This window comes from Cygnus olor, chromosome 2 (genome assembly GCF_009769625.2).
Source record: "Cygnus olor isolate bCygOlo1 chromosome 2, bCygOlo1.pri.v2, whole genome shotgun sequence".
NCBI lineage: Eukaryota > Metazoa > Chordata > Aves > Anseriformes > Anatidae > Cygnus > Cygnus olor.
The window spans coordinates 750,451-766,758 of NC_049170.1; the positions used below are offsets into that span (position 1 = coordinate 750,451).

A 16,308-nucleotide genomic window follows, 5' to 3' on the forward strand; every position below is an offset into this window, starting at 1 on the left:
GGTGCATCCTGCCCAGTGCACCCCTGGGGGTACCCCTGGCACCTGTGGTACTCCAGGCCCCCCCCCCCCCCCCCCAGTGCACCCCAATGAATCCTGCCTGGGCCAGCTGCCCCCGCACCCCCCGAGCCCATTGCCCACCCTGCTCGCTGCACCCCGATGGGCACCTTGAGCCCCCTGCCCTGGGAACCCCAGTGGGCGCCTCTCGTGTGTCCTGCCCCATTTGTGTCCCAAGGGGCACCCCCTGCCCAAAACACCCCGTGCCCCCCACAGGTCCCTCTGCAGACACTGCCCCACACTGAGCTCTCCCCGTGCTGCCCGGCTCCCGTCCATGTCCCCACCAGCATCACTTCCGGGGGCAATAACCCAACAGGACCCAGTTTGTCCTGGGACCAAGGGGTCCTTTACCAGTCTGACCTCCTAATGCCGGGGCTGACCCCTCCCCTGGGTCCCAGCGGGGTATGGGGGCTCCAAGGGCTGGTGGGGTGGGGGGCATGAGGTTCCCCGGGGTGCCCCAGAGCTGTGGGGACAGCCCCGTCCCATCCCGACTCGTGGATCCTGGTGCAGCAGGGGATGGCAGCGGTCCCCGTGCTGGGGACAGGGTGCCTGGGGGCCCTACACACATGAGGGGGCTGTGCAGGGGACCCCCCGGGCACCCATGGGCGCCGTCTGTGGGGCGTGGGGAGCAGCCGCAGCGCCGCTGGGACAGGCAGCCCATGTCCCCAGCCCAGGGTGACAGGACAAAGGGAGGCTCGGGGTGGCACCGCTGCTGTCAGCAGCAAAACCCCAGCCCGGAGGCACGCGGTGGGGAGCGCGGCGGCTCTGCTAATTGCTGCGCTGGAAGTTATGTTAAATTACGACAAACACCACCCGCTCTGCGGTTTGCTGACGCTCCGGTTTAATGCACCCGTTGCAGACCTCCGGGCTCCGCGCGGGGGGAGCAGCCCCCAGCCGCCTGCTCCCCGGGATCGGCTGCGCCAGCCCCTCATGGGGCCATGCAGGAAGGAACCCCCGAGCACGGGGACAGCGCCAACACAGCGGCCTCATCCTCGTTCCACTCCATCAAACGCAACGTCCCCGCCTGGGGCGAAGCCCACCCAGAGCAGCTCCGTGGTGGGAACGGGTGCTGCTGCCGCCCCAGCTCCCAAAGCCGCGGCTGAGAACGCGCCCAGCTCACTGCTTGGCACAGGCGTCCCCGTGCAGGGCTCGCCCAGCGCTGGTTGACAACGTGTGCACAGCGTCCTCCAGCGCATAGAAGGCCTGGAAGAGGTCCGGGGAGGTGGCCCGGCACTCCAGGTACCGCCGCAGCGTGGCCAGGCTGTCCCACACCTCGGGCTCCGAGGGGCAGGGCTGCACCGCCACCAGCTCCCCCGCATCCTCGCCCTCCACCGTCCCCCCGTCCCAGTCCGCCACCTCGGCCATTTCGGCATCTGCGGGCTCCCCGAGGCGCTCCAGCCCCTCGTCCATCAGCACGAAGCGCTCGATCTGCTCCTGGCCGAACCGGACGGGTGCCAGCAGCGTGTCGGGGCTGGCGTCGGGGCTGAAGCCGGCGGCACGGAAGCAGCTGGCGATGAGCCCCGGGCGCACGTCGCCCCAGGCTTGCACCAGCATGTGCAGGGCATCCAAGAGGGTCGGCCGCTCCGAACCGCGCGCCGCCGGGCGCCGCGTCAGCAGCCGGCGCCGGTAGTGGCCCTTCAGGTCCCTGGCGATGCCGCGGTCCAGGGGCTGTGCCAGCACGGCGGCGGGCGGCACGAAGACCATCCTGACGTTGGAGAGCTCGAGGTAGGGGTGCGCCTCGCGCTTGTCGAGGAGCAGCAGGACGCTCTTCCCCTTGCGCCGCATCTCCTCGTTGAAGTCCTGCAGCCACTCGGCGAAGAGGGGGGCGGTCAGGCGGGCCAGGCTGCTGGCGCGGTAGCTCCAGGGCATGTGCTGCAGGTTAACGCCGCGCAGGCAGCGGGGCCGGGGGCTCTGCCCCACCACCCGCAGCGCCGCCTTCTCCGAGCCGTCGGCGTTGGCGCAGAGCAGCAGCGTCAGCCGCCCGCCGGGGCCAGCTGGCTCATCCTCGGCCAGCGGGGTGGTGGTCTGCAGGAGGACCCCCGTCTCCCCGCAGCTGTACACCTCGGAGGGCGCGTAGCTGCGCAGCAGGTCGGGCAGCACCGCGCTGGCCCAGCGCTCGGCCGCGGGCTGCTCCGCGTCCCCCCTCTCCCGGGGAGGCTTCTCGAGGGCGATGTTGTGGCGCAGCTTGAAGCGGGCCAGCCAGTTGCCGCTGGGCTCGAAGCCGGGCTTGCCCAGCGCCTCGGCCAGGTTTTTGGCCTTGACCTGCAGGAGCGGGCCGCTGACGGGGAGCTCGGCCGCGCGGGCGCTCTCCACCCAGCGCAGCAGCGCGGCCTCCACGGCCACGTCCTTGCCCTCCCGCTTGCGCTTGCGCTCGGGGTTGCTGTTCTGGTGCCACTCGCTCAGGATCCGCTCCTTGTTCTTGATGATGCGGCAGATCTGGGGCTGCGACACCCCGAAGCGCTTGGCCAGCTCGCTCTGGGACACCTTGGGGCCGTCCAGCATCTCCAGCACGCGCACCTTCTCCGTCAGCGACAGCTCCTTGCGCTCTTTGCGGGGTGCCCCCACCTCCGCCCCGGGGCATCCGCTGGCACCGGGGGGGGCTCCAGCCAGGCGTGCCGCGGGGCCACCGCGCTGGGCGAAGCCCCGACCGCAGGCGCCGCAGACGTAGGAGCAGCCGGCGGCGCGTGCCAGCGGGTGCCGCACCAGGTCCGGCTTCTGCTCGGCGCCGAAGCCGCACTCGGTGCACTCGTGCAGCGGCCACCCCTGCCGCGTGCCGGGGCTCTCGGCGAACGCCGGCGGGGGGATGAAGCCCCCGTCACCCACACCGGGGCTCAGCTCAGGGACGCCGCCGTGGCCGCAGCCTTGCTCCTGCGGTGGCACGGTGCCGGGCTCCGAATCCCCTTCCTCGCTCCTCGCCTTCGTCCCCAGCCATTCCCCTGCGGGAAGACCGGTGCGTTTGGGGCGAAACCCTGCAAATCCCGCAGGATTTGGCCCGCCACCTTACCGCGCTCCCCGTTTTCCCAGGGGATGGCTGTCCCCGAGCTCCCTTCTCCGGCCCTGGTGCCACCCCGTCCCCGCTCACCCTGGGAATGGCCGGCTGGGGGGCTGCGTGCCGAGGGGCTACGTGCCGGGGGGCTACGTGCCGGGGGGCTGCGTGCCCGCTCCCGGTGCTCCAGCTGGGCCACGACGTCGGGCTGGGTGACACCGTACCCTACCGGCACCGAGGCCCCGGCCGGTGGCGGCACCGTGGCGGCAGGGTGCAGCAGCCCCCCGGGAGCCCCCCGCGCCTTACCCAGGGCGACGAGGCGCTCGCGGCCCTCCTTCATGGTGCCGTCCCGGTGCCGGTGCCCGCGGGGCCTCCTCCGCTCGGGGGGTGACACGGCCGCCGTGATGCCGGGCCCTGCGGGGGGGGACGGGCGGCCGGTAACGGATGCGCACGGCGGGGACCGGCAGCTCACGGCGGCTTCGTGGCGCACGGCGCCGTGACGGAGCGCTGCCCGGTGCCCGGCCGGCCCTACCGGAGGCAGCGGGGCCGGGTGGCGGGGGCCGGGGCTGGCAGCACCCCCGGGAGCCCGCGGTACCGGCCGGGTAACGGGGCGGCGGCGATGCCCGCGGCGGGCACCGGGGCCGACCGGGGATGGACGGCGGCCGGTACCGGCTCGCCAGGCCCCGGTGGGCCCCGGGAGCAAGCAGCGAGGCCGGTGCCGGTGCCGGTGCCGTACCTGGGCCGGCCCCGGCCCCTCCCGCTCCGCTCCGCGCCGCCGCCGCCACCGCCCCGCGCGGCCCCGCTGCCAGCGGCGGGAGCGCGCGCCCCGCCCCGCCCCGCTCGTCCCGCCCCGCTCGTCCCGCCCATTGGGCCGCCGCCGAGGGGCGCCGCGCCGATTGGCTGCGGCCACTGCCAATCGAGGCGGGGACGGGAGGGGCGGGGCCGTCCCGGGGACCCGGCTCGGAGGCGGGGGAGGGGGCGGGGCGGGAGCGGCGCGTGCTGGGGGGCGGGGCCGGGGCGGACTTGTGAGGTGACGTCAGAGAGTTGGGTGACGTCAGAGAGTCGGGGTGACGTCAGAGGGCTGGGGGTGACAGCAGCGGCTGGGGGTGACATCAGAGCAGTGTTTGGTGACATCACAGAGGTGTGTGAGATGACATCAGAGTGGTGTGGGGTGATGTCAGCGGTGTGGGTGACATCACAGGGTTGCGGGTGACATCACAGTGCTCTGGGATGACGTCAGAGCGGTGTGGGTGACATCACAGGGGTGTGGGGTGAGATCGGAGTGGTATGGGATGGCGTCAGAGCACTGTGGGGTGACATCACAGGCCTGTGCGATGACGTCAGAGCACAGTGGGGTGACAGCAGGGCAGTGCGGGGTGTCATAGGGGTGCGGGATGACATCACAGTGGTGTTTGGTGACGTCAGAGCGGTGTGTGAGATGACATCAAAGTGGTGTGTGGTGACATCAGGGCAGTGTGGGGTGACACAGGGGTGTGGGATGACATCAGAGCAGCATGGGGTGACATCACAGGCCTGTGGGATGACATCAGAGCGCTGTGGGGTGACATCACAGCCCTGTGGGATGACGTGGGCGCGCCGTGTGGTGCCGTGACGCTCCCCCTCTGCTCGGCCCTGCTGAGGCCGCACCGGGAGCACCGTGCCCAGCGCTGGGCTCCCCGGTACCAGAGGGACACGGAGCTACCGGAGCGGGGCCACGGGAGGGCTACGGAGATGCTGAGAGGCCTGGAGCGCCTGTGGTACGGGGACAGGCGGAGAGCTGGGCCTCGAGAAGAGGAGACTGAGGGGAGAGCTCATCAGTGTGTGTAAATATCTGAGGGGAGGTGTCGAGAGGACGGAGCCGGTCTCTTTTCGGTTGTGCCCAGCGACAGGACGAGAGGCAACGGGCACAAACTGAAGCCCAGGGGGTTCCGGCTCAATATGAGGGGGCACTTCTGTACTGGGAGGGTGACAGAGCACTGGGACAGGCTGCCCAGGGAGGGTGTGAAGTCTCCTTCTCTGGAGATATTCAGAACCTGCCTGGATGCCATCCTGTGCCAGGTGCTCTGGGTGATCCTGCTCTGCGGGAGGGTTGGATTAGATGATCTTCAGAGGGCCCTTCCAACCTCAGCCATTTTGGGATTCTGTGACACCACAGTGACATTGTATGACAACAGCAGTGGGGGATGGATGACAGCCGAGCGGTGCGGGGTGACATCACAGAGGTTTGTGAGATGGCATCCGAGCAGCATGTGGTGACGTCGGTGATGTGAAGCGACATCACTAGTGTGGGATGACGTCAGAGCTGTGTTTGGTGACTTCAGAGGGGCGTGGGGTGACATCAGAGCAGTGTGCGATGGCATCAGCAGTGAGGGATGGCATCAGAGCAGTGTCAGATGACATCAGAGCAGTGTGGGATGACATCACGGTGGTGTGAGATGACATCAGCAATGTGCTATGACATCAGAGCAGGGTCTGTAGGTGCCAACCATGAGGGCTCCAGGGCAGTGGAGCTGCCGGCGAAGGTGACGGTGGTGACGAACCGATGGGGGGAGACTGGAGCGAGAACGCCCCCGGTCAAATAGGGACAAGGGGAGCGGAGCTGCCCTGCCAAGACAGCGCCCAGTGCCTGCTGGGGGGCACTGGGGAAGTGCCCCCTGGTTACAGCGGGACAGGAGCTGGTCAACGGCCCCGCGGTACAGCCTGCGACAGTGCAAGGGGTAGCAGCAGTGCTGGGCGCTGAGTGCTGCACTGCTGGGTGCTGCAGCGGGGCGGTGCTGAGCGCAGTGGCGCAGCACTGGATGCAGTGCTGAGTGCTGCGGTGCTGGGTGCAGCGCATGCGGTGCCGGGTATTGCAGTGGGTGCTGCAGTGCCGGTGCAGTGCTGGGTGCTGCACTGCTGGGCGCAGTGCATGCGGTGCTGGGTACTGTAGTGGGTGCCGCACTGGCTGGTGCAGTGCTGGGTGTAGCAGTGGGTGCAGTGCTGGGTGCAGTGTCACAGTACTGGGTGCAGTGGGTGCAGTGCTTGGTGTTGCAGTGCTGGGTGCAGCGTACACCGTAGGTGCAGCGCTGGGTACTGCAGTGTTGGGTGCTGCAGTGGATGTTGCAGCACTGGGTGTTGCAGTGCTGGGTGTTGTAGTGCCGGGTGTTGCAGTGTTTGCAGTTGCCGTGCTTACAGTTGCAGCGCTGGCAGTTGCAGTGTTTGCAGTTGCAGTGTGTGTAGTTACAGTGCTGGGTGTTGCAGCACCAGGTGTTACAGTGCCGGGTGTTGCAGTGTTTACTGTTACAGCACCGGCTGTTTGCAGTTGCTGAGTCGAGTGTTGCAGTGCCGGGTGTTGCACTGCTTGCAATTGTAGTGCTTGCAATTCACACCGCTTGCAGCCACACCGTTTGCAGTTGCAGTGTTGGGTGTTGCAGTGCTGGGTGTTGCAGTGCTGGGTGTTGCAGCGTTTGCAGTTGCAGTGCTGGGTGTTGCAGCACAGGGTGTCGCACCATTTGCAGTAGCAGCACCGGGTGTTGCAGCACCGGCTGTCACACCGTTTGCAGTTGCAGTGTTGGCTGTTGCAGTGTTTGCAGTTGCAGTGCTGGGTGTCACAGTGTTTGTAGTCACAGCGTTTGCTGTTGCAGTGCCAGGCGTTGCAGTGTGGGGTGTTGCAGCGCCGGGTGTTACAGCGTTTGCAGTTGCAGTGCTGGGTTTTGAAGTGTTGGCTGTTGCAGTGCCAGGTGTTGCGCCGCTTGCAGCCACACTGTTTGCAGCCGCAGTGCTGGCTGTTGCAGTGCTTGCAGTTGCAGCGCCAGGTGTTGCGGTGCCGGGTGTTGCGGTGCTGGGTGTTGCAGTGCTGGGTGTTGTGCTGTTTGCAATTCACATTGCTTGCAGCCGTACCGTTTGCAGCCGTACCGTTTGCAGTTGCAGTGTTGGGTGTTGCAGTGCCGGGCCTTGCAGCAGTTGCAGTCGCAGCGCTGGGTTTTGTAGTGTTGGCTGTTGCAGCGCCAGGTGTCACACAGCTTGCGGCTGCACCATTTGCAGTTGCAGCGCCGGGCGTTGCAGCACCAGCTATTGCTCCATTTGCAGTTGCAGCGCCGGGCGTTGCACCGTTTGCAGCCGCAGCGCTGGGTTTTGCGGTGCCGGGCGTTGCAGCAGCGGCTGTCACACCGTTTGCAGTTGCAGCGCCGGGCGTCGCACCACGGGGTGTCGCACCGCTTGCAGCAGCAGCGCCGGCTGTTGCAGCGCCGGGCGTCGCACCCTTTGCAGTAGCGGCGCCGGGCGTCGCGTCACCGCCGGCCACACCGTTCGCGCTTGCACCACCGCCCGTCGCAGCACCGGCCGCCTCCCTCGCCTCCCCCCCCCCCGCTCCTCCCCCCCCTACCCGCCAGGGGTCGCTGCTCCTCCTCCTCCTCCTCCTCCTCCTCCTCCTCCTCCTCCTCTCCCAGCGTGCGCCGCGCTCCCGGCATGGCCGCGCTGCCCGCCCCGCCCGCCCCGCGCCGCCGCCGCCGCTGCTGAGCAGCCGCCGGCACCGCGCCGCCGCCGCCGCCCGCCCCCCGCCGCCCGCCGCTCCCCCCCCCCCGCCGCCCCCCGCCGCCGGGCCATGGCCGACTGGGCCCCCGCGCAGGTAAGCGCCCGCTCCCGGTTCCCCGTTCTCCCCGCTGCCCCCTCCCCGGTTCTCCCCCGCCCCCCCCCCCCCCCCCCCCCCCCCCGGTGGTGGCGGCAGCGGTGCCACGGCTCGGCCTTGTCCCTCCCGCCCCGCAGGACCTGGAGTGGGCCATGGAGCCCCAGGAGCTGGCGCTGGAGCAGCCCCTGGCAGCCCCCGAGGAGGGCCCCGGCGGCGAGGCCGAGCTGCAGGCCGCCGAGCTGTCCCTGACGCTGGTGACCGAGGTGCAGGCGGTGGACAGGAAGGTGGACGCGCAGGCGGCGCAGCTGATGAACCTGGAGGGCCGGATGCGGATGGCCGAGACCAAGCTGATCGGCTGCGAGAAGACGGCCGTGGAGTTCGGCAACCAGCTGGAGAGCAAGTGGACGGCGCTGGGCACCCTCATCCAGGAGTACGGGCAGCTGCAGAAGCGCCTGGAGAACATGGAGAACCTGCTGAGGAACAGGAACTTCTGGATCCTGCGCCTGCCCCCCGGCGCCAAGGGGGAGGTCCCCAAGGTAACGGTGCCCGCTGCCCCCCCGTGCCACTGCCCCGTCTCCTGTACGGGGCACGGAAGCCCGCGCCAGCAGCCCCGTTGAAGGACAGCTGTGGTGCGGCTTGGCCCGTCAACACAGGGCTTGCCTGCTCGCCGGGCACCAGCACGGGTCCTTTTGTGTGGTTACGTGCCCCTCGGCACGTGCCCGTGGTGCTCAAACCCTGTGCGGGGCCGTGGATCCCCCGCTGTGGATGGGTCGGTGCTCGAATCACGGCGAGCGCGACACGGCGTGGCTCAGCCCCACGTGCCTGCCCAGTGTACCCAGTTCCTCTTTGGAGGCGATTGCTGCAGAATTGCATCAAAGACGAAGTGAGAAATGAGCCTGTGCTGCCCGCCCTGCGAGAGGCACTGCCTGCAGCACGGGGAGGTTGAATGGGGCACGAGGGGTAGGCAGGTGACGGGGGAAAGCCCCGTCATGTCCCTTCACCAGGCTGCCTGAGCTGAGGCACGGGGCACGAACGAGACGTGTAGGAGTTTGAATGAGGAAACATCCCCAGATGTTTTCTTCAGCAAGAGGCAAAACAGCTGAGCGTACGATGCTTCTAATTGCAGGTCCCCGTGGCGTTCAGTGACGCTTCATTTAGCTTCTCGGAGGAGGAGTGGAAGAACTTGAACGAGTGGCAGAAAGAGCTTTACAGGCATATCATGAAAGGCAACTACGAGGCCGTGATCTCGATGGGTAAAGCTGGCTGGGGTTTGCCCCGCGCTTGCTGGCGTCCCAGGTCTTCCAGGGCCAGGCTGTGCCTGGCGGATCGGGGAGGGTGGGTGCTGAGCGGGTCTGGCCAGGCGTTGTGCTGGCTTCTGATGGCAGCCCTGGGGGTCAGCAGCACGGTCCTCACCACGCCGGGTGCACAGGGGACGGATGGTGTGAGCATCACCGCAGTGACCCCATCTCGCTGACGGTCTCTGTGGCCGGTAGGAGCTGGGCGAGGACCTGGGTTGTGAGGAGGGAAAGCGAGAGACCCTCAAGCTCAGTGACGATGGGGAGAACGGGGAGTTTCTTGGTCCCGCAAAGGTCCACAGATCCACTGCGCTGGGGGCATCAGCACGCTGCCGCTTCGGGCGAGTGCAAGCAGCAGGGGGGTGCCCTGCCTCGGGTTGCTTCCAGCCCCGTCTGTAGGTGATCAGCCCCTTCCAGCAGCAGAGGTTTCCTAAGGAAGCAGAGCGAGGTTTGTCCGCCTGAGCGCTCTGCCTAGCCCCAGCCTCGTGCCGGGGAACGTTTCTGTACCAAGATGTTTTAATGTCTGCTTGTGCAGCTCTCAGGGAGAGCCGGAGGGCTCAGGGCAGTGCGTTCGAGGCTGCAGGAACGTGCCCTGCGGGCGCCTTCCAGTGCTGGCTGCGGGCCATTCCTGTGCTGCACCTCTGGAGACGTGCTGCCCTCACGAGGGTTTCGGAGCACCTGCCTGTGTTTTGAGAAATGGTCTTGCCTTGGCTGAGCATCCTCGTGCAGCACTTGGGAGCACTGACATCCCTGGTAGACAGCCATCCCGCCCTCCAGTTCTGGGCAATCCAGGGCCTTTCATCCTGTTTTTTTTTTTTCCTGTTTTTCTTCCTTTTTTTTCGTTCTTTTTTTTTTTTTTAAATCGTTTGGATGGTTCTTGTGTGCAAGAGAAAAAAGTAAAGGATAAATACTGCCCCCGTTCTCCTGTTTAAAAAGGAATCCTGCATCCTACTCTGGATGCACGGGAACGTAACGGTCCTACTGGAAGGGATCTGTGGGTCTGAGCCTGGAGCTTAGAAAAATGTATCTGTGCTTAATCTGAAGGTTTCCCTTTTTTGAGTAACTAGCTTTGGAGGCGAGGTCCTTGCATAAGGCTAACGGATCCAGTAGAGCAGTAATGGAAATTAATACCCAGAGACAAACGCTTGTTGTTTCAAAATTAAGTTTTCCGCTCTCCCTGCTAGGAGAGATAGTGATTTTTCCCCTTTCCCGCACCAAAATCCACAAGCAGCCCGTGCCTCGGACGAGTAGGAAGGAACGGTTCTGGCTGTGGCAATCCGGGGCCGGAGGGAACCGTGTGGGGAGGGCACCTCCGCTGCTGCCGCTGGCTGACAGCTCTGGTTCTGTCCCCAAGCTGAAGCTCCCATTGCAATGGATCCGCGGACCTTAGCACAGAGGAGAAGAGAGGAAGCCTGGAGGTAAGCACAGATGCATTTTCTTATTCTCCTCCTCACGCTGCAGGCTGGGAGGTGCTCCTCACCTGAGCAGAGTGTGCTCCTGCAGTCCGCTCATGTTCCCAGGGCCCAGACAAGGTGAGCGGTGCAGGTGTGTGAGAGCATCTTCCTAAGCCTCTGTTTCCATTACCCGTCCTCCCCAGCAGCGAAGGAAGGTTGGTGGGCAAAGGTTGAGGAGTCTCTGTCCCGCAAGGCAAAGGAAACGTTCTGATCCTTTTCTTATGCGCAGACACTGCCATTTCAAAACCTGACCTCCTGTCGCGGATTGAGCAAGGAGAGGATCCCAACGCTGAGGAGCAGGATGACTCTGAGGGAGGAGAAACTCCCACGGATCCCAGCACTGGTGAGCCATAAAGTTCCCGGGACTCGGTGGGGTGATGGAAAGCAGCTACAGCTGCCGCGGCCTGTCTGTGCTCTTCTCCTTGCTTCTGCCGATGAGTTTTGCCAGAGCTGTCCTCCAGGTCAGGGTGGCTTCGCCCTCCTCATCGGCTCCTACCCGCTGCTGCCGTCGTTCCTGAAATCCCCTGTAAAGCAGCTGCAAGGTGTGAGCGCCAGCTCATGCTGTCCTTCCTTCTGTGCACAGAGTTTTCCTTTCCCGGTCCCGATGACAGCTCGTGGGGTAAATACGAAGAGACTCTGGCTGAAAGTCACGACGGCTCCGAGGAAGAGGAGAGCATGGAGGCCCCCAGTACATGTGAGTTGGAAGCGCAGAGCTTCGCCGGGCGCTGCGCAGAGGTGGAGTGGCAGAGGGGCAGAGAGAGGCGGGCTCAGGCTCCTGGCTCTGGCCGGGGACGGTCCCCGCGTGAGACCCTGCCGTCACGGCGGTCTCTGCCAGGCTCGCCTCGGGCTCAGCGTGGAGCTGGACGACAGCCGTTGCAGATGGATGGCGAACGTGCAGGAGGAGCTCCGGTACAGCTCTAAAGCAGCTGAGGGCTCCCTAGGGGGTGCGGGTCACCCGCATGGGGTCGGATCGCTCAGCGAGGCGGAGGTGGGCTGGAGCAGGCGTAGCGCAGGCACGCTTCAATGGCTTTAGCAGCAATGTTCTTACAAGGCTTCCACGAATATGTAAAGTGATATTTTTTCACGGCTTCCTATGTCAGTCAAATGTGAGGCTTTGTGGCACAGCAGAAGACACGTCCTTGTCGCTGCCTGTCACCCCAGGTCCCTGCTTTGAAGCTTGGGAACACGTAAGCCGCTTGGGGAAGCGTATCCTGCTAGGACGTGTCTGGTTTCCTGGCCTCGTTCTCACAAGCAGCCGAACTGCTTTGGCTGGTGCTTTTCCAGAATTTCAGCCCGATCCATACCAATCGGCCCGTTTTCAAACTGCGCGTTTGGCAAAGTGACAAGCAAGTGGAGAGACAGGGAGCGATGAGCAGTCTGCTCTGTGCACGCAAGCACTGGGCATGCCTTTACCTTCGCGCGCTCTGCAGAAACCTGTGGCTTTTTCAGGCCTTTCCTCTATACCCCCAGATCCTCCGTGCGCTTTTCATCCTCTGTTTGCCAGGGTCCTTGCCAGGAGCTTTGAGGTACCGTTTATATCACAAGAGATCATTCAGCCCCAGGCCTAGGCATCATACAAGCCCAGAAGAAAAAGAGGTTTTATTCCCCTTCTTTCTCTCTCTCCCTCTCTTTTTTTTTTTTCTTTTGCTTTTATCGTGTACCACACGCCCTCAGTGACATGTTCTGGTTCACCTCTTGCTGAGAAACCTGCTTTTTCCCTGTGCCTAGCTAAATAGAGAGGTCTCGCCATCACAATGTCTGAGCTTTCCCAAGAAGTCAACGTATTTGGGCTTTATTTGTATTGCAGTACTGCTTAGACAGCTCCCGGTCAGGGCTTGCAGCCCTGTAGTGCCAGGTACCATCGTGAGTGCGCAGAGCACCTCTGCCCCCAAAAGAATTGCAGTCTAAATAACGCGGCCGTTCTTATCTCAAAGAAATGACATGCATGTCTCTGCCCCGTCAGATGCACAGCAGTGTGATGAGGAAGGTCCTGACAGCCTTGAGCTTCCTAGCTCGTTAGCAGGAAAGTGGGAAGATGTTTTCTCAAACCCGGAGGAAGAGGTAAAGCCAAGCGGCAAGAGTCGGAGCGGATCGACCCCGCAGCAGAGAGCCGCGACGGGCAACGGGCTGAGGCGCTCCGCTCGCCGCGGGAGAGACTTGGCAAAGAAGGACGCTCCCGAGGAAGCGGCCGCAGTGGAGGGGCCGTACATCTGCTGCGAGTGCGGGCAGAGCTTCCTGGACAAGCAGCTCTTCGCTGCCCATCAGAGAGCGCACGCGGGTGAGGAAGCCTGCACTTCCCTGGAGCCCGGGGAGAGCTTCAGGCAGAAATCCAAAACCTCTCCGAAAGGCCAGGGCCCGTCCCGCTCCAAGGCGTCCAAGCGCGCCGACTCGGAGAAGAGCTCCGCTTTCAAGTACGGCTTCGTCAGGCACCAGGCGAACAACATGGTGGAGAGGCCGTACACCTGCTCGCAGTGCAAGGAGAGCTTCAGCCTGGAGGTGAGCCTCATCTTGCACCAGAAGCTCCACACGGGGAAGGGTGACGGGCCGCTGACCTGCACCTACTGCGGGAAGGACTTCCGAGACCTCTCCAAAGCCATCCGGCACCAGCGCATCCACACGGGGGAGCGGCCGTACCAGTGCACGGAGTGCGGGAAGAGCTTCATCCGGCGGGACCACCTGCTCAAGCACTGGCGGGTCCACACCGGGGAGACGCCGTACCAGTGCCCCGTCTGCGGGAAGCACTTCCGCTACAAAGAGTCTCTGAATTGCCACCAGAAAATCCACTCCCGCAACCCCCGGCCCATGGAGGAGTCGCAGCACAACTTGGAGTCGGCCACTCAGACGGGCCACTTCTGCCTGAAAAAAGAAACTAAGCAGTAGCGCCGCGCTGGGTGGCCGGGCGGAAGGGCTCGCGGTTACGATACGGTCTAGCCGGTGGACGTGCGGCATGATGGGAGGTGAACTTGTATCGCAGCTAATCCATGTGGTCATGCTACAAAGCCCGCTTTGTCGAAGCATCGTAGGAATTCCCCTTAAAAACTCTGACACGAAGGCCTGGGCACCTCTTGAGCCCTGCGGGGTTACGTGGGACTTCCACAGCGGTGCAGGCCTCGTACTAGTTGTCCCCCACGCAGGTTTGGATTTTGCCTGTAGAGAATGCTCCTGAGAGCTTCTCTGGGGTCTGTATTTAGCAGGTGTTTCCCCACCTATCTTTGTGCATATTCAGGAGTGTGACAAGCTTTCGCTTTTCGTTCTTTTCCACTCGTTTCACCGCAAGGCTGGACGCGAGGCGCAAGGGAGGGAGGGAGGGAGGGAGGGGAGCCGCCGCTCCGGCCGCGCTGACGCACCTCCAGCAGCAGCCCTGCGCCGCGAGGCCGGGGCTGGGGTCCAGGGAAGAGAGGCGAAGCAGGGATGTGGTTAGGGGCGTGACGCAGAACTTGCCGAAGGCAGAAAAGCAGAGAGGAGAGAGCGGCAAAGAGCAAGGTGAGAAAAAGAAGGTGTAGGAGGAAAGGACGCGAAGGAGGAAGGGCTGAGGACATTGGAGCAGGAGGAGCCGGGAGGGCAGCGTGTGGGTGCACGGAGGCACGGTCGAGTATCTGACCCGGAGAAGAGATGTCTCTGTTCTTTTGAAGGATGTTGCTTGCGCCAGTCAGGCTGCAGTTTCCCTCTGGCCTGAGGGAACGGTGCCGCTGGTCCGTCATAGGAACTCTTATCGATGAAGGTGATTTTATTCATATTTTTTAACTGGGTTTGGTCTCACACTCAGGTAAGTCAGGCGAATGAAAGGAACTTCTCCTAACCCCTGTAAAGAGCTGTTTGGTTTTTAGTTAATCTAGAAGTAGTATAATAATTATTATTATTATTATAATTATTATTATTATTATAATACGAGGAAATGTGTGGCACTATACTTCACTGTTGAACTAAAACACTTAAATGTATGAGGTAACTTACCGGAGTTTTTCAGACGTCTCTGTAAATATCGGTTGAATTCTCTCGGAGCTAAGTGGTGTTGTTCCCAAGGTGACTGTAAGTAGTGTCTCTTCCGCTGTGTGTCGTCGGCTGCTGGTTTGTGACTGTGTTTTGTAATAACTTTTGTAAAGTCTGTCAATACAGTGTTTCCATTCTGAAGCCCGTGTCGGGTGAGTGATCGCAGCCCCGTTCCCCTCGCCCAGCCTCTGTGTTTCTCTCTGGCAGTGATGACTGCACACACTTGCCCTGCGCCTGGCTGCTATTTACCAGCATTTTTCCAGGTACCTTGCAGAACTGGTGAACTGCGCGAGCTCGGCAAGGGCTGCTCGAGTCCGTTACTGTCCGTGCCCAACATCCGAGGAGCCACGTCCTGGAAAGCGCTGTTCAGCGCGGCTCTGGGGCTGCTGCGTGTGCTGGTGGTCAGCCTTTGGGGGCCGTGTTTTTAAGCTTTTTCTCTGCTGACATCGTGGCTGGAAGCAGACCTCGGTTTCACACGAAAATATCCCTGCGCCTCCGGGAGCTGGCCTGTACCGTGCACAAAGGCTGCGGCGGCCAGCGAGCTGCTGCGGAGGTGGAGCAGGGACGCTGCTCGCGGACTGGCCCTGCAGCACCCACCGGCCCTCTGCGGTGGGTGTGGAGACCCCCCCGTGTACTCTGCGGATTCATCCTTCCTCCCTCACCCAGCTGGGGTGCCCCCATGGCAGCCTGGCACGGAGGGACCGGGGTGCATGGGGCCGCAGGAGGTTCAGCTGCTGAGCGGGGCAGCGCTGTCGGCACGCTGGGTTTTGCATCACGGCTTCCTCGCTTGCACCTACCCACGCTTTTTGTACCGGGGCTGCCAATAAACTGTTCCTGCCAGGCCTGGCCCTGCAGGGCAGCGTGCGCTTTTGTCTCGGGGGGGAGGGGGATGCAACCCTGGCTCCCGGGGTTGAGCTTGGCCCCACGGTGCTGCCCAGCCCCAGCAGCACATCCCCCAGCTCCTTGCGCCCTCCTGCCTCCACCCCATCACCTCACCCCTGTATGGTTCGGGGATGCCGGATGCAGGTCGCCTCTCTCCAGGGGTGCCTGCAGAGGGAAGGCTGCCTCGTGCCCACACCAGCACCCTTGGATATCGCCAGGTCCTCGGCTGTCCCCATGTGCCCGTGCCGTGGGGGTTCTCGTCCCCCCGGCCACTTTGCCACCTTTCCTCGTGACTCGGTGCATGGCGCTGCGGGGTGGCAGCCACAGCAGCGGGGTCGGGCGCTGTGCATTGTTGCTGCCTGGCAGAAGCTCCCGTTTCTTCCCTGTCCCAAGAGGAGCCCCTGGGCAGCCGCCCGGCTCCTGCTCCCGCTCCCTCTGGCAGCCGTCCCATCCCGCTGGCCTGAGCCTGGTGGGGCCTGGGGATGAGTGACCTCCCCGATCCTCCCTGGCTGCCTCCCGTCTCTCCAACTCCCAGTTTCTCCCCGTTGCTTCGGTCGTGGCTGCCGAATGAGCTGCTGGCCGTGCCAGAGCGCCCGGGCAGTGCTGCGTTTCCAGCCCTGTGTCCCCTGGGCTCCTCTGCTGGGCTGAGGGCAGAGCCTGGCGCAGGGTGACCAACCCCTCTCCTGGTCCTGCCTGCGGTGGGATGGCCAACAGAGCCCTGACGAGGCCCAAGGTGTTGGGACATGGGCAGGGTGGCTGTGGGTCACAGCTGGCAGGGGACACGTGGGGAGGTGGCACTTGGCTTTGCTGCCGTGTTGGTGCACCGTGGTGCGTGCCTGCAGAGCTGGAGCGGGGGCACCCGGCCAGCTCCCCCCCTGTGCTCCGCAGCGTCCAGCGGGGACGGGGCTGCCCCATGCAGCAGGGCGGGCTGTGGGGTCGGGACGGGACGGGATGGGATGGGAAGGGACAGGCTTGTGGCACGGAGAACGAACGGTGCTGGATGTGGCAGCTCCCAGCCCCCGGGGCAGTGAGCACGTGCTG

The 16,308-nt window shown here is 64.1% G+C and overlaps 2 protein-coding genes across 2 annotated transcripts in view; one reads left to right on the forward strand and one right to left on the reverse strand.

Moving 5' to 3' along the window:
* Positions 1-16,308, forward strand: part of LOC121066533 — a 39,638-nt gene that overhangs the window by 12,493 nt on the left and 10,837 nt on the right. The window contains exons 10-15 of the mRNA XM_040550163.1: positions 7,581-7,646; positions 7,784-8,182; positions 8,773-8,899; positions 10,625-10,738; positions 10,979-11,089; positions 12,359-13,271. Coding sequence (XP_040406097.1) covers positions 7,581-7,646; positions 7,784-8,182; positions 8,773-8,899; positions 10,625-10,738; positions 10,979-11,089; positions 12,359-13,271 — 1,730 coding nt within the window. The remainder of the gene's footprint in view (positions 1-7,580; positions 7,647-7,783; positions 8,183-8,772; positions 8,900-10,624; positions 10,739-10,978; positions 11,090-12,358; positions 13,272-16,308) is intronic.
* LOC121065997 (tigger transposable element-derived protein 3-like) lies at positions 874-3,822 on the reverse strand. Its single transcript, XM_040549300.1, has 2 exons — positions 3,347-3,822; positions 874-2,990 (listed from the first exon to the last, which is right to left on the reverse strand). Exons 1-2 carry the CDS (start codon positions 3,378-3,380, stop codon positions 1,171-1,173), a joined length of 1,854 nt encoding a protein of 617 aa, XP_040405234.1. The 5' UTR covers positions 3,381-3,822; the 3' UTR covers positions 874-1,170.

Bases quoted from the DNA above. Each gene is read 5' to 3' on its own strand.
- LOC121065997 (XM_040549300.1), bottom strand. From the start codon at position 3,380: ATGAAGGAGGGCCGCGAGCGCCTCGTCGCCCTGG. The intron at 2,991-3,346 runs GTAAGGCGCGGG...GTCTTCCCGCAG, and splicing joins CGAGCGCCTCGTCGCCCTGG to GGGAATGGCTGGGGACGAAG.